The 23564-nt window shown below is 47.5% G+C and overlaps 2 protein-coding genes across 10 annotated transcripts in view; one reads left to right on the top strand and one right to left on the bottom strand.

The window, feature by feature from the left end:
- Wdr93 (WD repeat domain 93) overlaps positions 1–18714 on the top strand; it is a 52412-nt gene extending 33698 nt beyond the window's left edge. For 7 of the 9 annotated variants that reach the window (XM_076851337.2, XM_076851336.2, XM_077109189.1 and 4 more), the window contains 4 exons: positions 1369–1432; positions 3287–3443; positions 3751–3955; positions 6238–6935. In XM_076851337.2, coding sequence (XP_076707452.1) covers positions 1369–1432; positions 3287–3443; positions 3751–3955; positions 6238–6421 — 610 coding nt within the window. In that variant the 3' untranslated portion in view covers positions 6422–6935. Of the gene's footprint in view, positions 1–1368; positions 1433–3286; positions 3444–3750; positions 3956–6237; positions 6936–13773 lie in introns of those variants that run through there. The other 2 variants (XM_076851334.2, XM_076851342.1) reach the window with 2 other exon arrangements.
- Positions 18715–21068: 2354 nt separating this feature from the next.
- Mesp1 (mesoderm posterior bHLH transcription factor 1) lies at positions 21069–22247 on the bottom strand. Its single transcript, XM_076849424.1, has 2 exons — positions 21549–22247; positions 21069–21248 (listed from the first exon to the last, which is right to left on the bottom strand). The coding sequence occupies exons 1-2, from the start codon at positions 22245–22247 to the stop codon at positions 21174–21176; spliced, it is 774 nt and encodes a 257-aa protein (XP_076705539.1). The 3' UTR covers positions 21069–21173.
- Between the last annotated feature and the right edge of the window lie 1317 nt (positions 22248–23564).

The raw sequence follows: 23564 nt of genomic DNA, 5'->3' as shown, positions 1-23564 counted from the left end.
GATTGACAGCCTCCCCGACTAAAGTCCACTCTGTATTGGTCATCACTCTACTGGTGACTGCTCAGATCAAAAGTGTCATGTGCATGTGACAAATTTGTCTAATGAATTTTTTTGATGGCATATAGGGCATCTTTCATATCCCATATTACCAAGAAAAAGCTTAGTTCTGCCAAAATAACCTTTCATCAGTTTCCCCAAGGATCTCTTTTTTAATTTTAAAAAGTATTTTATGCATGCAAATGAATCTATACGATATGTGTGAGTGTGTGTGTGTGTTACAAAAAAAAAAAAATTCTTTGCCCACTGAAAAGGAATCATCATTAAGACCCCCTCTGTGCTTCTCCCTGGTCATATCCTTGCTACTCCCCACCAAAGATGATTAATTACCAATTGATACTTAATCAGAGTTTAGTGAAGCAGTGCCAATTACCAATTGGCACTTTATCCAACCATCCCCAAATTTGATGGCTGAAGAAAACAGTCATTGTTGGCCTCTGTAGGTCAGCAATTTGGGCTGGACTCAGTCAGGCACATCTTCCACTGCCCTTGACTGAACTCTCACAGGTGCTTGCAGGCGGATGGCAGCTCAGCCTGAGGCTGGGAGTTCTGAGGTGGCCTCACTCACACACCTGGCGGTTGGTGGGCTGACGGCCAGGACACCCCAGTTCTCTTCCTCATGGTCTCTCCTGCTGGATAGCAGGCTTCCTCACATGCTAGCCCAAGGCTGCCCAGCAGCAAGAGAGCAGCCCCATGCACAAATGTCTTTCAAGCCTCTGCTTATGTTACTTGTCCCATTTGTCAAAGCACATCCCCAGGCCACTCCTGTGTTCAAGCAGTAGAAAAACAGACTCTACCTTTTGATGGCCAATTGTTTTTTTTTTTTTTTCAATCCATCATACTGTTTTTCTAAATTCATCATTCCTTTGATTTCCTTTAAGAATTAACCAGGTATGTATGATTGTGTGTCTAAACAACTTAGTGTTTAACTGTACATGTTTAGGAAACTTATAGATGCCATATTGTAGGTACTCTCCAACTTGTTTTTCAATGATCTTTATTATTTTTATTCTAACTCGCTTTATAACATTGTTCCTGAGAGTTATACACGTTGGCTTCAGTTCTTTTATTTTCATTGTATATATACCACAATTACTTCAGTATCCTTCTGCTAACAGAATTTGAGATTGATTGTTCCTAGGTTTTGAATTTTTTTTTTTTTTTTTTTTTTTTTTTTGCTACCATGAACAATTTCCTCACATATTTCCTGGTGTACATGTCAAGAGGTTCCCCAGGATATGTGCCCAGGAAAGGAAAGTCAAATTTTGAAACTTTTAAAGTAGGAGAATGTCTATTTTTTTCCCCTTACAGGCCCACAAAGCATATAGAAAAAGCTATCTGTGCAGTGGCCCCAGTCCCAACCTTACCTGGCATGGTAGGTTCCTTGTGTCTTTCATTTCTCTTCTATGAATGTGTTCATTCCTCCTTCAAAACCTATCTGTTGATGGCCTACTATGTGCTAGGCACCTGGATTAGCTTTTGGATATGCAGACAAAAAAAAAAAAAATACAATCCAAGACTGAGGGCGTAGCTCAGTGGGAACATATGCTTAGTATGGGCCATTGTGACATGAGGCCCAGCACTCCCCCCCCAAAAAAAGACTAAGACTAACAAATAAGAGAAAGTCTCTCACTTCATGGAGCTCACGTTTAATTCAGAAGGTCAGACAAATCACCAAGCAGCTTCCCTAGAACACAAGGAAAAACTGTGATGATTTTGTAATGAACACATGGAATAGAGCAGGATTCACCTACTTGATCTGCAGAGTTTGGGAGCAGGGAGGGGAGGTGAAGACTGAGTTGGGCTGGGGCTGAGGCAGCACCATGGAGGCAAGAGAGCGCTGTCATGTCCTCGGCCTGCAGGAAGTTGAGGGGACTACAACATCAGAACTCTGTGGGGTGTGAGGAGGGAGCAGGCTGGGGCAAGGTCCAGGGTGGAGGCACCAGCCCATGGAGTGCCCTGTGCTCCAGGCAGAAAGTACAGATGTGCCCTTCTAGGGGACAGGGCTTGAAGCATGGAGAGGTAGAGCAGGGAGCAGCATGTTCTGAGAGGGCTGGTGAGTTGGAGAGATGTGAAGAGACGGAGCTCTCGTGGTGGGTTGCCTCTGACCGAGGCTGAGAACAGAGGGTGTTCGGCTTATCCTGAGCAGAGAACCAATTCCTGATTCCCACAGGCCCATCTGAGGGGACACAGGCCAGGAGAGAGAAGCTGTGACTCCCAGTGTGGCCCTTCAGAGGGTGAGGGCCTACAGGATTTCCAGGGGAGACTCTGAGAGAGCTCAGGGCAAAAAATGTCCATTCTGGGGCCTGAGGGTGTAGCTCAGTGGTAGAGCACTAGCTGAGCATATGTGAGGCCCTGGATTCCATCCCCAGTACAGCAAATAAAGTAAAATAAAACTGTTCGTTCTGTGGTCACCAGCCAACTAGTGAGTCAGTGGCAGTTGGAGCCAGGTACTAGCAGGTTCCCAAGTTACAGAGGAGGTAAATAGGGAGAGTCATTTCCCAGGGGAACTGCCATCCCTTATGGGACAAGGAAAATGAGCTCACGTTGTGACTGAGAGGGAACCCTCCAGTTTGTGGGGTGACCTGCAAGCTTGGGGAGGAGTATGAAGGAGATGAGGGCACAGCTCCTGTGCTGAAGAGAGCCAACACCTCCTCATGGGAACATGTCTGAGGGAGGGACAGACAGCAGGAGGTGGAGTACAGAGGGCGAGAGGCCCTCCACTGCTGTGGGAGGGAAACGCATGGCTGCAGGAGGGGATATGGGCTCAAGAGGGGCTTTGGAAGACCTGGGTGAGTTGTCTACTCCGGGGAGAAAGAGCCCAGGCAGGAGGGACTATCTCAGATCTCAGGCCAGGAGGGTGGCTGGCTTGAGCAGGTCCCCAGGGGTGGGAGGAGAGCACCAGAGGGGCTTGGTTGAGGAGCTGGAACTTGGCCATGAGGAGGGGGAGCTCTTCAGAAAGATGCTGGCCAGATAGAAGGAGGAGGCAAGCCAGCAGAGAAGGAGCAGCGCCCTGGATCCGACAGTGTGTGGAGGGTGGTTTGCCAAGCTTAGCCCTGAGGGGGCAGCTGCTCACACCTGCACTTCCCCTTGCAGCCTGGGATGGACCCAGAGGCTGGGTGCCCAAGAGTTCATAGAGTATTCCACATTGTATTGTCTCGCTTCAGACTCTGCTTTATGGGGGGACCAAGTCCAGTAAGAATCCCCTCACCGTCTCTTTGCTTCCCAGGTGCTGATCTTTTCCAAGAATGGCTCTGTGAACCTCATGGATGTGACCAAGGCTGAAGTCATCTGTGCCTTTGCTCCCCCCAGATCCTACCATCTGGAGGTGCCCTGGGAGCCGTTATTTGTTGTATCTTCACACCATCCATGTTTCCTGCTCCACGGTATGGAAGGGGAATCTGCTGCCCAGATCTAGGCCCTCACTCACCCCCCAATCCTCCCCGCTGCCTCCCACTCCACCTTGGGCCACAGGACCCTGCAGCCTGGTCTGCACAGAGTTCTCTGATCAAATGCTGGCATGGTCTTTGCTCTGGACTGCTGTTCTACCAGCTCAACCAGCTCCTCTCAGCTCAATCCAGACGACCCTGCCCTTTATGAGCAGAGGGCAACACCCACCCACCCACACTGGGCCACAGTACCATGGAGAAAGCATGGTGTCTTTGGTGCCATGGTGTTCCTGTTTCATGGCAGGGGGCTGTCCAGCTGAAACTGAAGCCACCACAGATAACGCCAATGACCCTTGGAATTCTGTATTCTATTTCAATTTTGAGACCTATCCACTCCTGGAAAACATCTCCAAAAACTGCACCATTCCTCTGAAGGACTTGGTAGATGACAAGGTGTTCTCCCGCGTGCTGCCATTGGAGGAAAGATGCCAGCGTTTCCTCCAGAAGAGGTAAAGATTTCTGCGTCTTATCCCTCCCGGCAGCTGGGTTGTCTCTGGGTCAAGAGACAGTAGAGTTTGTTTTGTGGAAGATCCTTTCAGCTTTTAAGTGAGTGCATGCTGTAGTTCCAGCAACTTGGGAGGCTGAGGCAGGAGGATTGAAAGTTCAAAGCCACCCTCTTAGTGAGGCCCTCTCCAAATAAAATAAAAAGGGCTGGGGATGGAGCTTGTGGTGGAACCCCACCCCATTCAATCCCCAGTATCAAAATGAAAATAAAGAATAAAATATTTCTTCCCTGAATGAAGGTTACTACCACATAGGCCATACTCCCCATTCATTTTAGTAGGAAAGGAGTAATTAATTCAGTTTGGTAGAAGAAGAAGACTTCCGTTGGATGTTTTCTTTCTGTCATGACCATCTTTTTATTTTCTCAATTAATTTATTGAGGAGCTGCGGATTGAACCCAGGGCCTCATACATACCAAGCAAGCACTCTACCTCCAAACTATATCCACAGCCCTAAATTCCTTTTTTTTTTTAAAGCACATTTGCGGGGCTGGGGTTGTGGCTCAAGTGCTTGCCTCACATGCATGAGGCACTGGGTTCGATCCTCAGCACCACATAAACACAAAGATATTGTATCCACCTAAAACTAAAAAATAAATATGTTTTTTTAAAAAAGGCACATCATTAAGTTGGGTTGATGAACTATGGCCCCATGGGCCAGATACAGCCCACTGTTGGTTTTAAAAATAAACGATTGGGCTGGGGATGTGGCTCAAGTGGTAGCATGCTCGCCTGGCATGCGTGTGGCCTGGATTCGATCCTCAGCACCACATACAAATAAAGATGTTGTATCCACTGAAAACTAAAAAATAAATATTAAAAAATTCTCTCTCTATCTCAAAAAAAATAATAAAGGGTTTTGTTGGTGTTTGCAGTACTGGGGATTAAAGCTTATGCATGCTAGGCAAATCTCTAACATGGAGACACAGTCCCAGCCCCTTCTAAAAACAGTTGTATTTGGACACAGTCATGCCCGTTTGTTCACAAGTTATCTATGGCTGCTGTGTGCTACAACCGCAGAGCTGAATAGTTACGATGGAAACATGCACCCACCGAAAACCTTAAACTATTCAGTGTTTGCCAGCCACTTCCATCATCTAGATAAAAATTAATGTATGAATTTCTCCTCTTCCTCTTCCCCTTCCCATTCTTCCCAGTTCTTGGTTTGCTTTCCTTTTTGCTCTGAAAACACAATGAACTATACTTAGTCCACCCTGGAAAAACAGAACTCTCTTCTAATCTATCTCAATAAATTTCTGGGGATTTTCAAGTCATTGGTAGTTCCCACTAGGATCCAACCTCTCAATTTTGGTGGAATGGGGTCATCAGTGGGCTATGGATCCTCATCCCAGGCCTGGTGCTTCAGAGCTGAGAGACTGGACTGGCAGGTCAGTTCCCTTCCGGAGCCTCCATGACCTTACGTAACACCTTTGAGCTTTGGGGATCTCTTCAGGATCATTTCTCCTCTCTATTTAGACTCCATGTTTGGAGCCAAACGGACCTGGGTTTGAATTCTGACTCTACCACTCACTAACTATAAGGCCTTAGGTCAGTTAACCTCTGAGAGTCAGTTTTCTTATTCATTCAAACACATGTATGGTGACAGGCTGTGTCCTGGATATTTTTATTATGCCTAATTTTTAGGGTTTGTAGTATTAAGTGAGACAGTACATGTAAAGTGGAAGACACACGGTGGTTCCTCTGTAAATGGTGGGCACAATGAGCATGTATCTGGTTTCTGTTAATGCAAAATGCCTGGGGAAATTCCAAATGTCACCACTAGGTAGCAGCACCACTCTGCTTTCATCCCTTACCTGCCATCTTTTTTTCCTTCTTTCCCTTCCCTCCTTGTGGTGTGGGGGATCAAACCCAGAGCCCTGAGTCCTCTACCTGCTACATATATTGTTCTTGCTGTGTTGTGCTGGGTTGCTCTAATGACTCTCAGTATCTCATGGAGGAAAGCATGCCCATTCATTAAGAGGGAGAGAAAGGGACAATGAACAAGGGGACTGTTGACTCTGCCCCAATTAAAGATGGACAGTGATGCTCAGCTCTTCCTTGTATGGAGGTCTCTTATTGTGACCCTTGATGACTAGGGCATGTAAGCAATCCTGCAAGAGTTTAGGAGGAAGTATCTTTTTTTTTTTTTTTTTTTTTGAAAGAGTGAGAGAGGGGAGAGAGAGAGAGAGAGAGAGAGAGAGAGAGAATTTTTAATATTTATTTTTTAGTTATCGGCGAATACAACATCTTTGTTTGTACGTGGTGCTGAGGATCGAACCCAGGCCGCACGCATGCCAGGCGAGCGCGCTACCGCTTGAGCCACATCCCCAGCCCAGGAGGAAGTATCTTGATGTCTACTACTTTCAAATGTCCCAGCAAAATATTTACAGAGAGAGACAGAAAGAAAGTTAAATTTTTAACAGATGGTGAAATCTAGAAAAATATTTATTGGGGCGGGGAGAGAGGTAAATCATTAACAGCAGTGAATCTAGGGGATAAAGTTCATTGCAACTTCTCTACAGGTTTGAAAAATTTCAAAATAAAAAGATTGGGAGAGGTTATAAAATGTTGTTTACATATAATCCTGACCTTGAGTAGGAAAGAAGATGGAAAATGTGTTTACAAACTTTGTTACATCTTGGTGGTGGAAATGTGTGTGATCGTTTCCTTTTTGTTTATTTGCAACTTTTTTATAAAAATATGAATGCATTGTTTTAGCAAATAGGATTAAAATAATGGTGGAGAAATAAGCCAGGAGCCTGAGGTTACCCAGGCTGTGAAGAGACGCTCTCTTGGGGAGGGGAGTCATGGCCTGGGACTTTCTGACTTTCTCACTGGAAGCTCAGAATTCCTGGTTTAATGTTCTTGTTTTTATTTTGTTCTGTTCTCCTTTGTGTGGTGGGAGGGTCTTCATGATTAAACCTTTATTACTGAGCTACAACCCCAGTCCTCTTTATTTTTTATTTGGAGACAGGGTCTCTCTAAGTTGCTGAGGGTCTTGCTAAGTTACTGAGTCTGGTCTCAAATTTGAATCCTCCTGCCTCAGCCTCCCAAGTACCTGGGATTATATGTGTGCACCACCACTGCACATGCCACTGAGCCTGACCCCCTCCTTTTACTGGCCTGGAAAAGGTGAGCCTTCCGTCTTTACACAAAGGCTGCAACTCCAGCTCCAGGCAGCTCCCCTCCCACCTGGCCCTAGGCTGACATTTCTCAACCTCACCTGAGGTGACCTAGTCCCTCCAACACCTGCTGAACCCTACATCAGCCCATGGAAGTAGCTTCAAGTGTAAATCTACTACTCTGAAAAAGTTAAGTTCCCATTGGGAAAAAAAATAGATATATTCACTATTTCTGGTAAAAGTCATAAATATAAATAAATAAACACATACTTGTAGAAATTTGGAGAACAGGGAAATAAAAACCAAGAAGGGAAGTTTAAATAATTCATGATTTTACCACCAAATATCAGCAGCACCAGTATTAATATTTCCTTCCAGGTCTTTTACCTTGGCATTGTCACCAAGTTGAGATTGTGTCACATGTTCACTTTTTATCTGACTTTGTCACTCCAGAATATAACTTAATATATTTTTAATTTTGAGAAAAGCATCTCTAGTCAGTTTCCTGTCATTGTAATAAAATACCCAAGATAAATAACTTATAAATAGAAAAGGTTATTTTTGGCTCATGAGTTTGGCAATTTCAATCCATAATTGATGGGCCCTGTTGCTTTGTATGTGGCAAGGCAGCCCAGTCATGGGGTGGGAGATATAGCAGATGAAGACCACTCCCTTTCTGACCTGGAAGCAAAAAGAGAATGAAGAAGGGTCTGGGGTTCCTCAACTCCCTCAGAGGGCACATCCCCAGTGACCTAAGGACTTCCCACTAGGCCACCACCTCCTAATAGCACCTTAAACACATGGACCAAGTTAAAACACATGGGTCCAAGTTAAAATACTTGGGCCTTTGGGGAAAATTCAAAATCCAAACTATAGCATTTGTGAATATATTTTTTTCATTACTGTATAATATTCCATGGGAAGGCTGTCTATTAATTTACTTCACTGCTGTATAGTTGGACTACTTGGATTAGGAGAAAAATATCCTTTCTATCTTGACTTTCCCCATCACTGGAATATTGAAGCTCATCCTGGTCCCCCAACAAGGAATGGGAGGGACTCTTCCACTTCCCTTCTCACAACTGCCTCTCTCTCTGTCCACACTAGCTATTAGGTCCCAGTCCCAGCTCCTCCCCAGGAAGGCCCACAGCAGCTGGGTAAGATGCAGAGGACTGGATCCTCTGGAACCTTCTATAGGGAAGAGGGCTAGAGCCAGCAGAACTGACCAATGGGGTAGTCAGGGGCAGGGATTGGGATTGGCAGTAGTGTGAGCCGAGGGGAAGCTAGAGGGGACATAGCAGCGGGCGGCAGGCCTAGTTCCTGATTGCCTCAGGGATCAGACTTGAGGCATTTACTTGGTGAACCACATGCCTCCAGGCAACTCATCTTCTAGTTTGGGCCCACAGATTAATTTGGAAACACTCGACTTCGAGAAGTTTCTCCCCATTTTACCTGCTCTGAGGCCTGATGTCCAGGGCTTTCCCAAGGAGCACGCACTAGAATTTCATTGTGTGATTTCTCAAACCTGCATGAGCTTTGAGATACATTTCCACACACACCATCCAGATGCTGTCACTAATGCTCCACTCACCTCACTTTATCCCATACAGGCCCCGAGGTTTGGGACCATGCCCTCTTTTTTTCTTTTTTTGGTACTAGGAATTGATTCAGGATCACTTTACCACTTCGATACATTCCAGCCCTTTTTGTTTTTTTGTATTTTGAGACAGGGTCTTTCTAAGTTGCCCAGGCTGACCTGGAACTTGTAGACCTCCTGCCTCAGTTTCCCAAGTCACTGAGATTACAGGCATGTGCTGGCTTGCATTCTCTCTCTCTCTCTCTCTCTCTCTCTCTCTCTCTCTCTCTCTCTGCTGTTTACTCCTTGTTTCTAGTTTCCCTTGGCCTTAAAACTAGGTGAAACTGCAAGGATTCATGTGGCAATAGACTCAAAGGTTCAAACTTGCTCTAGTCTGTCTAAATGGTCTTCACAAAATCGCACTGGGACTTAACAACCAGTGTGAAACAGAGCCTGTCTTAGGGCTTTGAAAGGAGGCCAGATGGCACCAAATGTGCCACCCGCCCTATAGACCTCTGCTCCCTCCAACTCAGGTCCTCCAGGGCACCCTTTCCATCAGCCTGGACACTCTGTTTTAGTGTCTACCATCTCTGGCTGTTCACAAGAGGACAGAACTTTGAGGACACTAGGGGACAGACAAAATTAGTGTCACCTCATATTCTTCAGTATACAAGGCCCTGCAAGGTCCAGACTCTCACACTAGCTTTCTGCCATAAACTGGGCTCCTGAATGACCTAACAGTCCCTAATTCACACAGCACACAGCTCTCTCACTGTGGGGAGGGGGTGGAGACAGCAAGTGCTGGGTGAGGCCAGGTGACATGGTCATCAAGGTGGGAGGAGGAAGGTGAGGAATGGCTCCCTTTATCCTTGAAGGCCAACATTATGGACCTCCCCTAACAATCCTTTTTTTCTTTTTCTTTTTTTCTGGTACTGAGCTCCATCACCAGCCCTTTTTATCTTTTATTTTGAGACAGAGGGACTCACTAAGTTGCTGAGGCTGGCTCTGAACTGGTGATCCTCCTGCCTCAGCCCCCTGAGTTGCTAGGTTTTCACCTGGAAGTCCTTTGCCTTTCTTGAGAAAGGGCTGAACCTCTTCCAGAGTTATTTGTACAGTCAGAGAGCTCAGACCAGGCTGTTGAGTTCAAAAGCTTTGTGCAGGGACTTGAAGTTGTTCCAGCTTCTCTCCCACTTTTCAAATAGGCAACTGGTCTTTGTGGAATAAACACACATATGCATACACACACACACACACACACACACACACACACACACCCCTTGTCAGTATTTTTCCTGAAAAAAAAAAAAAAAAAGCACTCACTTTGAGCTGATGATGGAGAGAGGGTGTCATGCCTCCCTAAAGGCCTTTTTTAGAGGGCTTCCATACCCCCCTGGTCAGTTAATGCTCAGCATCAGATGAACCAGGCTGCCTCCCTCTCCTTCCTCACCGCTGAGCAGTCAGAGGAAATCCCACTGTGGACACGAGTTGGTACCACCCAGGGCTCGACCCCGCTTCTCTGCTCACTCTCCCAGCAGCCTTCTGCCCCCATCTCTGCCTTGGCTTTGGTCCCTTGGCTGCCCTCTCCTTCTTGTCCTCCTGTCCCCCTATACTTCACCTGCCTCGTGACTGAGAGGCACGCTGCTCATACCCCAGGATTTGGAGTCCCAGCCACCCCGCTCCCCATGACACCCAGATCTTGCTTCCTCCTCCATGCTGTCTTCCATCTGGTTGGCAGTCTCCTCCCCTCCACCAACTTTTCCTAATCATGGGCTAATGTCACCAAGTTCCCATGTCAGCAAACAAATAAGCACTTTCCTAGGTCTAGAGCCAGAGCCCCAGGGGCTGCTGGGAAGCAGCCCTCATACCACTTCACCATGTTGGTGAGATTTCCCTAATTCCTATAGGGCAAATTCTCGGAGGTGACTTTGAGGTTGAGTAGGCACGTTGGAATGATGATGGTTTCCTAACTCGCCCTCCTGTCCCTCAGCACTTCTCACACTGGCTATGGAAGCAGAAAATCAATAGCTTGGTGTTATTTTAATTTGGAAAGTAAGGGTTAAAATTTAGCCTTTTAGTTACATGTCCAGTATTGTAAATTTCTCTTTCTTCTCTGCAATTTGCCCTCTGTCTCTTTTCTATAGATGTGTTCATTTTCTTTGAAAAGATTTCATTGGGTTTTTAAATTTTTTTTAAGAAGAGAGAGAGAATTTTTTTAATATTTATTTTTTAGTTTTCGGGGGACACAACATCTTTGTATGTGGTGCTGAGGATAGAACCTGGGCCACACGCATGCCAGGCGAGCGTGCTACCGCTTGAGCCACATCCCCAGCCCAAGATTTCATTGTTGATGCTGCAAGAAATTTATCCTGGTTTGTCTTTGGAGTGAAGTTATTTTATTGCTTGTTTAGCCAAACAGAAGTTGTAAATGTGAACTGTCCGTCATCTCCCTTAGGTTTGGTGGAGGTTGGTGGTCAAGAGCATCAGAATCCCAGGGCAAGCTCTGGGCTGTTGGGAGGAGAGGGGAGGTGTGAGGATGGAGTCCTGACTCTGGTGCCCTCTAGCGGTGTGACCAGGGCAAATCTTGGTTACCTTTGATGAAAACAGTGTCCTGTGTCTCAGTATATTTCCAGTACTCAGTAAAGATTAGCCACTGTTTATTGCTACATCCATAGAGAAATCCCTTCCACACATCAGCATTATATTTTAAAAATCACCCATGTTCACATTAATGGTTTTTATTTTGGTCTTCCTTATTATTTACTTATTGATTTGGTACTGGAAATTAAATCCAGGGATGCTTTACCACTGAACTATATCCTCAGTCCTTTTTATTTTTATTTTTTATTTTTCATTTTGGAGATGAGTTCTACCTAAGTTGCTGAGGGTCTCACTAAGTTACTGAGCCTAGCCTTGAACTTATGATCCTCCTGTCTCAGGCTCCTGAGTCTCCAGGATTACAAGCATGTGCCACTGTCCAACTGGCCCTGCTGATCTGCCTTTTAAAACTTAGTTCTAAGTGGGGTGAGGCAATGCATGTCTGTAATTTCATCAACTTAGAACCTGAGACAGGAAGATCACGAGTTCAATGCCAGCCTCTGAACCTTGGCAAGACTCTGTCTCAAAATTTAAAAGGGCTGAGGATATAGCTCAGTGGTAAATACTTGCCTTAGCATGCATGAGGACCTGGGTTTAATCCCCAGCACTGGAAAAACAAACAAAAATCCTGGTTCCAGTTCTGTTTGTTCATGTCTCCTGTATGTCACTCATCAATGTTTTGTTTTTCTGATCTCTTCAACCCAGCAAATTCAGTTCCACTTATTTATTATCTGTAGCATATGTATTATTATAATTAACTTTTATCGAGCATTTACTCTATGCCAGGTACCAGGCTAAGTGCTTTATGGGTATAACTTATTCATCATCATTGTTGTTGTCATCATCATTATCCCCACTTACAGAGAGAAAGCTGAGGCTTTTAGAGTTCAACTCACCTGTCCAAGGCCACCAGTAAGTAAAAGGAATGGGGTTTGAATTCAAGCAATTTGAGTCCAAAACCTGAGTTTCTATTTGACCCATTTTCTCCCACACATGGGCAAAGATGCTTCAGTACCAGTATGTGTATTGTAGCTCTGATGGTCCCAGTAGAAGAGTGACTGTCCTATGTGTCACAAATAGAGAAAAGGAATAAGAAAAAGAAATAAATGACTTCTAGGATAAGATCTGAAGTGTAAAAAGCAGGTGCATAACCTTGGGTTACACACTTCCACTTACGTTTTTTATTTTACTTATTTTCTGGTACTGGGGATTGAGGCCGGGGTGCCCTACCACTGAGTCACATCCCCAGCCTTTTTATTTTGAGACAGGGTCTTGCCAGTTGCTTAGGGCCTTGCTAAGTTGCTGAGGCTGGCCTTGAACTTACAATCTTCTGACCTCAGCCTCCAAACTTGCTGGGATTACAGGTGTGTGCCACCACATCTGGCTGATTTTTATTTCTTTAAAAGAAGTAATGTGGGGCTGGGGATGTGGCTCAAGTGGTAGTGCACTCACCTAGTATGTGTGAGGCACTGGGTTCGATTCTGGACACTAATAAAAATAAAATAAAGATATTGCGTCTACCTAAAACTAAAAAATAAATATTAAAAAAAGAAGAAGCAATGTACAAAGAAGAAGTAATTATAGATTACTTTTTAAAGTTAGAACTAGCTTATCTCCATGTAGATATTTCCCATGTAGAACCTAAAACAACTCCAAAGACATAATCATTGTCTTTCCTCTCAAAAGTATCCCTCTTCCTATATGTCTAATTTCATCCCAGCACCTGGGACAGAAACCTGGCCAGAGTCTGCACTCCTTGCCCACCACAGGTGCACACATAGCCCCTGCACTGGGTAACAGGGTCCACCCCTCATGAGGAGTTTATACTGTGGTGACCATGCATTGATTTGATTTTTAAACTTTTATTCTTTAAAAAACTAAACCCAATGTCTTCAGATTTGGGCCATACAGTGTTTGTCCTTTGTGACTCACTCAGTATAATGTCCTATATTATACTGTTCATTAAAATATGTAGCATGTGTCAGAATTTCCTTTCCTTTTAAGATTGAATAATATTCCATTGTGCATGTCGACCTTGTTTCATTTTCAAGTGGACTTTCTGGTTAGTGTGTTTGTGTTTTGGTACAGGGATTAAACCCGGGGGCGCCTAACCACAGAGCCACATCCCCAGCCCTTTTTATTTTCTATTTTGAGAGAGGATCTCACCAAGTTGCTTGGACACTTGCCAAGTTGCTGAGACTGGCTTTGAACTTGCAGCCCTTCTACCTCAGCTGCAGGAGCCACTGGGATTACGGGTGTACACCACCTCGCCTGGCCACAAATGGCCTAGAGCACTGGACCTGTCATTGGTCTCCTGGGTAAAGGCTTTCTGGTTCCTGGGGCCACTGTAATGAAGCAGTGTACCAGCCCCCAGGGCCTCTCTGTTGAGCCCAGTGTGTCCAGGCCCTGCCCTGGGGCTGGGAAGCTGGGAGGCTTGGGAGGCTTCTCATCTCTGGTTGTGTGGTCCTCAGCTTCCAGACACTGAAGAAGAACCAGATGAAAGGACACGATCACTGGGCCCGACTTCGGAAGTACTCCTTGATTCTCCAGAAAGAGAACACCAAGAAATTCACTCCAGGGACTCTCTGAAGAGGCTTCAAATAGGCAGGGTCTCCCCAGCATGCCCTGAAGTAAAAGGACACAGTGACAAAAAGACACAACTCGAGGGTTCTGGACTTGGGGTCTGGGACCTCTTCAGAGCTGGCCAGGGGAAAGGTCTATTCTGGAACCTTTGAACACTGAGCCTCTTGTCAGTGCCCTCCAGTGGGCAGATGTGTCATCCAAATAAACAGTGATAGACTAGACTCCAGCAGGGCCCAGCTAGTGGCCCTCCCCGGCCTGGAGAGCCAATTTTCTCAAATGATCAAAACCCCAAGCAGCTACTATGTGGCCCTTTCCACCCCTTCTCCGTCCTGTGGACTCCTAACCTTTTCAGAACCTTTGAAGGGCTGAGTTATGGCCCCGTGGTAAGGAAATGTCTGCCTCTCTGAGGACACCATGTGATTCCTTGGAGCACTGCAGAGGTTGTTTCAGCCAGCCCTAGAGGCTCATCCAGCCTCGCTGTGGTTGATAAACTGCCCTGGAAGTTGGCTGCCTGCAGGGTTTGTGACAACCGCTTCCTTTGTGCTCCCATTCGCTCCTCCCCCGGATCACACTTCAAGCCCCTCACTGGCACAACATCTCTTATGGCGCCAACATTGATTGGTTTAATGTCCCCTGTGTGAAGGGGTCCCCACCTAGGACAATCTGCCCTCTCTCCTTCCCACTAAGGGAATGAAAACACAAAGGTAGAAGCAGCTCTTTCCAATAATTCTTTCCTCCTCACATCAGGTGCTGCGGAAGCTCTTGAGAATGAAGGAGCAGAATTTAGGAGGATGTTCTTGGCCTTACCCAGCACCCAAAGGTGATGAGGAACTGACACTTACTTGGTGTGTGTGAGTTTACACATAAACCTTAAGTAACCTTGAAAAATGTGGATATCACCATAATCCCCATTTTACAGAGAGGGAAATGGAGACACAGGTTGCATGACTGGGATCAGCCTGAAACAAGTCCTGATGAATTTTTTTCAACAGGAAGTCCAGAAACTCAACTCAAATTACCTTCAGCAAAAAGGAGTTTGTTGGCTAAAATAACCTTATGTTAAGAGTAATTTTTTGAATTCAGGTGTTTTGTTTTTTATTATTATTTTTTTTCAGTGTTGGGTGATAGGGAACACAGACATGAGAGGTGAGAACAGGAGGTTAAGGGGATAATCCTATAAACTGGGTTTATCGTGCTGATTCCCACATGTTTTCACTTTTTTTAATGTTTATTTTTAGATGTAGTTGGATACAATACCTTTGTTTTATTTATTTTTATGTGGTGCTGAGGATCGAATCCAGGGATTCGCACATGCCAGGCAAACACTCTACCGCTGAGCCACAACCCCAGCCCCCCCCCCGCACATGCTTTCACTTTTATTTATTTATTTATTTATTTATTTATTTGTTAAAATTTTTTAAAGAGAGAAAGAATTTTAATATTTATTTTTAGTTTTTGGTGGACACAACATCTTTGTTTGTATGTGGTGCTGAGGATCGAACCCGGGCCGCACGCATGCCAGGCGAGCATGCTACCGCTTGAGCCACATTCCCAGCCCTGCTTTCACTTTTAAAAAGCAATTTACCTGCAGCCCTGCCTGGGTTAATTCAACAGGATATGTTATATTCCTTAGCAAACTACCTGTTATCTACAAGAGACACAGGTCTGAAAGCAGACAAAGGAGAACACAGGTTACTTTGAAAGTGGAGATTTTTGTGACCCATACACAAACCAGATCCCACAACTCAGGGAGATAAGGATAATTTCTCCCTAACCATAAAATCTGTAGGAACAGGTTCCAATTGGAACCAGTCAGCATGGGCCAAAGTGACTTAGAGTTGTCATGGCAGTGGGGACTTGAAAGTCTGAGGTCATCCTGCTGTCAGTCAAAAGTCAAGAGGTGGGCAGGACTCTAGAAACTTCCCTGGGATTCCTAATGAAACTAGGGGCAGGATAGGCATGCCATCTTTCTCTTCTCTGAAAGGGACACCCCCCTTTCTTGAGTGTCCCCTTTTCCCTTTTCTTATCCCTTCTAGTAAACTCATGCTTGCCACTCTGAGGAATGTGTCAGAAATCTTTCTGGTGTGATCACAAAAACCAATGAGAAAGGACTGCTGGCGGTCAACTACCTCACAGACCCTGACCCTTGCCTTCTAACACTGTGGATGGACCCTCGCACAGAGTAGGCAGACACTCCACCACTGAGCTACATTTCCAGCTCCAAGATCACAAGCTTTTAACTTGAGGTCTATTGAATAAAATGTAAGGGATCAAGACCTTGCATAAGAAATTATTACATTTTAATTTTTACTGCCTCTAATCACAATTTAGCATTTCCTCCAATTCTGAACACAGACAACAGACCACACTGAAAACTTCCCTGGGACTCCCAGTTAAACAAGAGGGCAGGAGAGTCATGCCCTCTTTCTACTCTCTGACCTGAGACATTTGTCAGCACTCTCCATATCCTGGATCTGGGCATGAAGAATCTCCCTCTTTCTCTTGGCTCTAATCCCCTTGCAAGCTGGGCCTTCTGCCTGGGTGAGCACCCATGGCCCATAGTGCATGTTCCTTTCTCAATGGTTCCAGCAAAGTCCTGAGCCTGCTCCCCACTGGTCTGTATGTGGTCACATTCCTGAACCATGACCTATGTTCATCCCTGGAGAGTGAGGTTCCCCACCCCCACCCCAATTAAGGACTGACATAGGGGACAGCTGTGTGATAAAAGGGAAATGACAGAGTGTGAGGGAAGAAGGCCAGAGGGATGCTGAGCAAAGATGGCAGAGGTGCCCTGCCCCAGCAGAGTCGGACTGGGGGAATTCAGCTCTACCCTCTCTGGGGTCACCTGCTGTGACACCAAGTCACCTCTTCTTTCCCTAGTGTGTGTGGGAGAGAGGAAGAAGGGGGAACTGAGGCATTCACAAGAAACCTTATGTACCAGATCCCACAGAGGGATGAGGGAGAAAGAACCAGGGCCTGACCAAGCCTACTCTCTGCTGGGGATCCCCAACTGGGAGACTGGGCTGCTGGGGCTCTAGCCATTCTCAGGGCAGAGCACCATCAGATCAAGCAGGCCATGCCAGTGATCCCAAAGGACAGCCTAGCCTCCTGGGTGATAAATCCCCTCAGAAATGTCAAAAACCTATGCCGGGTATGGTGGTGCACACCTGTAATCCCAGCGGCTCAGGAGGCTGAGGCAGGAGGATCGAAAGTTCAAGGACAGCCTCAGCAACTTAGCTAGGCACTAAGTAACTCAGTGAAACTCTGTCTCTAGATAACAAATAAAAAAGGGCGGGGATGTGGCTCAGTGGTTAAGTGCCCCTGAGTTTACTCCTCAGTACCAAACAAAACACAACAAAACAAACCCAAAACAACTCAGGGGAGCCAGGCTAGGGTGAGACAAGTGCCCAGGTGCAAAATTTAAGGAGACACTCGCTCTTGGCACTATGCAAATGCAGGGTCAGAATCTGAGAAGGGTGGACAAAGTGGTCTCTGGCCTGGCCCTGGGACTTTGCAGTTACATTGGGCTACCTTCCCTCTGCAGCCCTGTGCCTCTCTAGTTCTCCAGGTGAGAGCATTTCAGAATTCCAGCCTACTCCAGAGTCATTAGCAACATGTGACTGGAGATCCAAGGTCTGTTCCAAGGGCAACAGGATGTGAGCTTGGCCACCTTCTGGGTGTACCATCCACCTGTCCTGAGACACATAGTTGCCTTCCGGGCCATTCCAAAGACTAGGTTGGTCCCCCACCCCAATGGCCAAATACTAACTTTGTGTACTTCTGTTTCCTGATCTGCACGACTGGGACAAGCACACATTACCATCTTCACCGAAGGTTCAGTAGCTGAAGTGACTTGAAATCGGGGCTAGATTACAGCCACAGCCTGGCTCCCACAGTTGCTCTGTATGTTTTTCTGCTGTTTCTGATTGGGTAAACAGTTCTCTCTGGAGGAGGGAGGTGGCGTCAGCCAGCAGTGAGAAGAGAGCCACTGGCCCCTGCCAGGCATCCCCATGGCCATGCTCTCATTCGCCTGCCTGCCTCCCAGTGGGCCTACACCCAAACAGTTCCAGATTGGGGCCCGCTGCCAGGGATTCCGATGAGTTGGGATGCCACTCACTGATAGGGGACAGGCAGACATGAGTGGTGGGAACATGAGGTTAAGGGGATAATTCTATAAAATAGGCCCACTGTGCTGACCCTCCACATGCTTTCCCACTTTTTTTTAATATTTATTTTTTAGTTGTAGTTGGATACAATACCTTTATTTCACTTATTCATTTCTATGTGGTGCTGAGGATCAAACCCAGGGTCTCACACGTGCGAGGCGAGTGCTCTACCGCTGAGCCACAACCCCAGCCCTTGCTTTCACCTTTAAAAAGTAATTTATCTGCAGCCCTGCTGGTTTACGTTTATTGAATTTATTAAGTTCCTCAGGAAAGTACCTATTATCTGAAGGAGAAATGCAGGCCCTGAAATCATGCTGATAAGAGGAACACAAGTTACCCTGAAGTGGGTGACTTTTGTGACCCTTACACAGACCAGATCCCACAACTCAAGGAGATAAGGATAATTCCTCCCAACCATAATATCTGTAGGAACAAGTTCCAATTAGAACCAGTCAGCATGGGCCAAAGTGACTTAGAGTTGTCATGGCAGTAGGGATTTGAAAGTCTGAGGTCATCCTGCTGTCAGTCAAAAATCAACAGGTGGACCTGGGCAGGACTCTCTGGAAACTTCCCTGGGATCCCCATAAAACTAGAGGGCAGGAGAGGCATGGCATCTTTCTCCTCTCTGAGAGGACCCATTCTCTCCAGAGTGTCCCCTTTCTTCTTTTCCATCTCTTCCAATAAACTCATGCTTATAACTCTGAAGGATGTGTCTGAAATTTTTCTGAACTGTTTGCAAGAACCCAGGGTGAAGGAGGAGCCTGTGCTGCCTCAGTTTCCCGGGAATACCCATCATGGTAAACCACTACCTAGAGACAAGTTGGCACTCAGCAGAGGCAGTGCATGCAGGGGTTGAGCACACAGGGGTGGTGTATTCACACCTGGGTCCCAATCCCAGTGATGATACTTGGTACCTGTAGGGGCCAGGTCGGTCTTCCTTAAGTTGCTCAGCCTTAAAATGGCCCTGGAACTGGGTTATCTCACCTTCCTGGGTGTGGGCCACTCTTGTCCTCACTTAACGGGTTTCCTCCAGGTGCAGATAAGGCTGGGCCAGGAAGCGGGGAATGAGGCCACCAGAGCAGTGGGAAGTGACCCCTTCTTATCTCCAATCCTCCGTCTAGGCCACTATTAACAGGGACGTGTTAATGAAAATTAGCACCCAGGCGCTAATAAACAGTGGGCTGCTCCCTGGCTCAGAGTCAGGGGAAAGCCCCTCTGCAGGGAAGGGGGCTGGCCAATGAGCTCCACTTATCTGTGAAAAGACTTGCTAATAACTTTAATTCCCTATCCTAAACTGCTGGGCCTTTGCCATGCAAATAGATTTTCTAAACTGGGTGGACTCCTGGGGAAAGGAAGATTTCCCACTCCACCCTAGTTAGGGTGCTGGGAGAGGAGTACAGGATAGGGGGGTGGAGATGTAGGAAAGGGGGTGACCAGCAGAGGTGTGAGGTCCCCCTACCTCCACAGGGTTCAGCTTTGGATCCCACTCTCTACAGCCAGTCAAAGTAAGCCCCACCTAGGTGGGGACCTCTGAACTACAGAGCAGATGCATTTCTGCCCCTCCTGGCCTAGTCTGGAGAGCTGGGAATGGTTTCTGAGCTGGTTTAAAAGCAAACCCAACAACGATTGAATGCACAATGGATATTACATGCTGTACAATGGATATTATTGGGCAATCAATAGTGTTTTTTTTTTTTTTCAGTATTGTTTTGGGGCAGCTGGGGATCAAACCCAGGGCATCAGCTAGGAATGAAGTTCTGGTACAGTGACAACATGGATAAACCATACTCAAAAATAAGCCTGACACAAAAGGCAACATTGTTTAACCTTTTTCATATGAAATGTTCAGAATAGGCAAATCCACACAGAAAGGGGATGACTGGTGATGGCTGGGTGGAGGTGGTGGTGGTGGTATAGATTGATAATGAATGGGGAGTGGGGCTAATGGGTAGATGAAACTATTTTTGGAGGTGTTGAAACTATTCTAAAATTAGTGGTGATAGTTGCACAGCTCTATGGATATACAAAAACCATTGAATCTTGTACTTTAATGGTGAATTTTGTGGATGTGAATTATATCTCAATAATGTGCCCATAAAAAACATTAAGGCTTGCTGAAGACTCTTGAAGGGGAGGAGGGGAGACTGGGTGTTCATAGTGGCAAAGGCTACATTGCATTGAAACCCCCCAAGCTTGATTGCTCTCTGGACCCACCCACAGGGTCTCCTCTCCCCCACAGTGCTTCCCTAATCTGGATCCCACTGAGTCTGGTTGCTGATCAGCAACCCTGAGGGCCTCTCCTCTCATCCTAGCTAGGCTTCCAGGAACCATGGTTATATAAATTTGGGCCTGGCCCATTCATTTTGCTTCCCCAAGCCACATGAAAGGGAGAAGGGAAAATCCTAGGTCCCACACCAGGAAGCTCCAGCACAAAGACTCAGGCACAATGAAATAACTCCTCAGAGTAGCAATGAATGGAGCTGGCAAAATCTGACCAGGGTGACAGCTCCAACTCCCAAGTCCTATCTCGGTTGGAGTATTGATTCTTCTACAAAATTACAGTTGAGGCATATGTGTGTAAAGTAACTGGTGCATCATACGTAAGACTGGAGTTGTATTGTTCCAGGGGCATTTTGGTTTTATCTAGTTCCCAACTTCCTTCCACTTTCTTGTAGGAAGCTTCCCACTCCACCCCTTACAGGCTGTTCCATGCAGAATAGATGTGAGCCAGCGTGGCCACAAGGAGGAAGGGGTCTGGGCCTGTGTATTTGAGGGGCCGAAGATAACAAGAAACCTTCACAACTCTCCTCTATCATTCTTTGGAGGGCAGGGAGGGAGTCTTGTGTCCACCCATATGAAGAACTGCCAAATGACATCAACACAGTTTATTCACAAATAAATAAATACATGCTAGGCAGAGCTCCTGCCTGCTTTAGATCATCTACCCTATGAGTCCTTCCTTTGAAAGAGGGGTTGGGAAGGCTCATCCTAGATGAAGACAGGCTCCCACCCCAGGAATGCCATGCCAGATTTGCTGGTGCCTCTTCCAGAAGAGACAGTCCTCTTTAAAGGTCCTGAGGCCAAAAAAAGACTCGGTGCCTTTGTCATTGTACTCCTCAGGCTCAGGCCGGCGGCAACTCCAGGATTGAGAGGGGCATCCAGTTCTCCAGCAGAGTCAGCACTTCGCTGGGAAAGAGCTGCAGGGAGAGAGAGAGAGAGAACAATGTAGCCCTCATTACCTGCCGTGGGACACAGCGTCCACGCTCAGGGGTCCACTGTCAGGGAACTTCTGGCGAGGAACAGATCCCTGTCCCCTGCCTGGCCTCTCCCTCCCCTTGCCGCCTGGACACGCAGGACACGCGATGTTGCTCTTGAGAACCAGCAGATGAGGCCAGGCTGTCGCGAGGGTGCGACAGGGTGGCTGGTCCCTGTGGTGGCGTGAGCAGGTGGCACGGACAGTCGGGTCGGGTGGGGTTCGCGAGAAAAGTGATACTAACCGGAGAAGATGGGTTCGGCTCCACTGTCTGCCCTTGCGGGCTGGTCGCCTCGACGCACATAACTGGCGGGGCGCGCGGTTCCGGAGCGGCCCCGGGTGCTGGGCACACAGGTGGGGACCCCCAGCATGGTCCCTCGCTGGAGGCAGGGTCCGGGTGAGGTCCAGGATCCCGCGTCTGCGCCTGGGTGGAGCTGCCGTCCGGACAGAGCATACAGCCCCGAGGGGACGCCGCGCCTACGCACCGCTGGCGCCGGCACTGCAAGCTGTCCTCGCTGAGGCCCAGGATGGCCGACAGGTGGTCGATGTAGCGAATAGCCAGGCGCAGGGTCTCGATCTTGGTCAGGGTCTGACCCGCCGGCGCAATGGACGGCGGCAGAAAGCGGCGTAGCTCGTGCAGGGCGCGGGCGAGGGTGCGCATGCGCAGCTTCTCGCGCTCGCTGGCGCTCCGCCGCTGCCAGCTGCCCAGGCGCCTACCCGCCGTCGGGGCGCGCGGGGCCGAGCGGACGCACGGGCGGACGCATGGGCGGGCTGGGCTTGGCACGGGACTGCCCGCCGGGGCGCTGCCCCACGAGTCCGGGGACGAGGCAGGGGAACAGCCGCTGTCCCTGTCGGAAGGCGGCAGCGGCCGGGCAGGGGCGCAGTCTGCGGACCGTAACCAGGTTTCTGAGAGCGAGAGGGACGGGCACGGGGAATGGGCCATGACGGCGGAGGTGCGTCTGAGGCTGGCGGCAGCTTTATCCCAAGCCTGAGGTGTGAAGTGGCCCCTTCCAGCGCATCTGCACATCAAAGCTGGCTTGGGGTCTGGAGGGGGCGGGGCCGGCTCTTTGAACCAGCAGAGAGTGGGGCCAAGGTGCTTGCCCCTTAACTGTGCCTGGTTCACCCCACCTGGGCTCTGACTTGGGCCTCCTGCCTGTGACATGCCCCGTGGCTGGTGGTACCCGAGGCGTTGAATAGGCTTGATGCCCACTTCCTGGGCATCTCCGCCAACACCATCCCCTCCCCTTGTCTCTCTATCGCCTGCTGCCCTTGTTGTCTTCTATAACCCTTCTCTGCGGATTAAAGGAAAGGGGATGGGGAAGAATCAGAGAACTGAAAGTCCAGTTCCTAGGTTTGAGGCCCACCTTCATCTATTAGGGACCTTGTGCAAATTCTTAATTTTCTTGCATTTTTTATTCTAGTTTGTATAATGGGATCCCCTCAGGATGCACCAGCGGACTGTGGAATAAAGTAGGGACCAAGAGAAGTGGGGCCCTGATTTCCTCCGGAGGTGGGGATAACTGTACTCTCTTCCTCCTCAGAGACAGGCTGGACCTGGGTGGCTGTCTCTTGGTGGTGGCTGTCCTGTCCCTAGGTGGCTGTCCCTTTATAGGGGCACTTTGAAGAAGCAACTGCAAGGAAACCCAGCAAGCTGGCAGAATCAGAGGAGGTTGCAGGACTATTTGAGTAGAAAAGGGGTGAGCCTGCTGCTCCTTCCCCCAGGACACCCCAACCTGGCAGGATCAGGAGCTTGGCCAGTTGCCACAGCACCACCGCCACCATTGTCCTATTTGGCTGATGTTCTGCCGCTTTTGGAGGAGGTATGATGGGTTTGCCAATGAAATGCGAATGGAAATGGTGCAGAAAAAGCATTTGACAAAATTAAATACCCCTTTGTAATAAAACATTCCAGCAAACTAGGGATGGAGAGGAACTTCCTCAGCCTGATAAAAGGCATCTACAAGGGGCTAGAGCTGTGACTTCTCAGTAGTGCACTTGCCTGGCATGTCTGAGGCACTGGGTTTGAGTCTCAGTACCACATATAAATAAATAAAGGTCTGTCAACAACTAAAGAAAACATGTTTTTAAAAAGGCATCTACAAAGAACCTACACATAGCATTGTACTAAATAGTGAAAGACTGAAACTTTCTCCCTAATATGGGGAACAGTGTCTGCTCTTACAACACCACTTCAACATTGTTTTGGTGGAATGGAGAGTCTAGAAGGAAAGAAAAATAAATTTAGATTGGAGGGGAAAAA

Source organism: Callospermophilus lateralis, chromosome 3 (genome assembly GCF_048772815.1).
Source record: "Callospermophilus lateralis isolate mCalLat2 chromosome 3, mCalLat2.hap1, whole genome shotgun sequence".
Classification (NCBI taxonomy): Eukaryota; Metazoa; Chordata; class Mammalia; order Rodentia; family Sciuridae; genus Callospermophilus; species Callospermophilus lateralis.
Note: the sequence above shows the minus strand (reverse complement) of the source record. Positions and strands in the feature narration are given on the sequence as shown.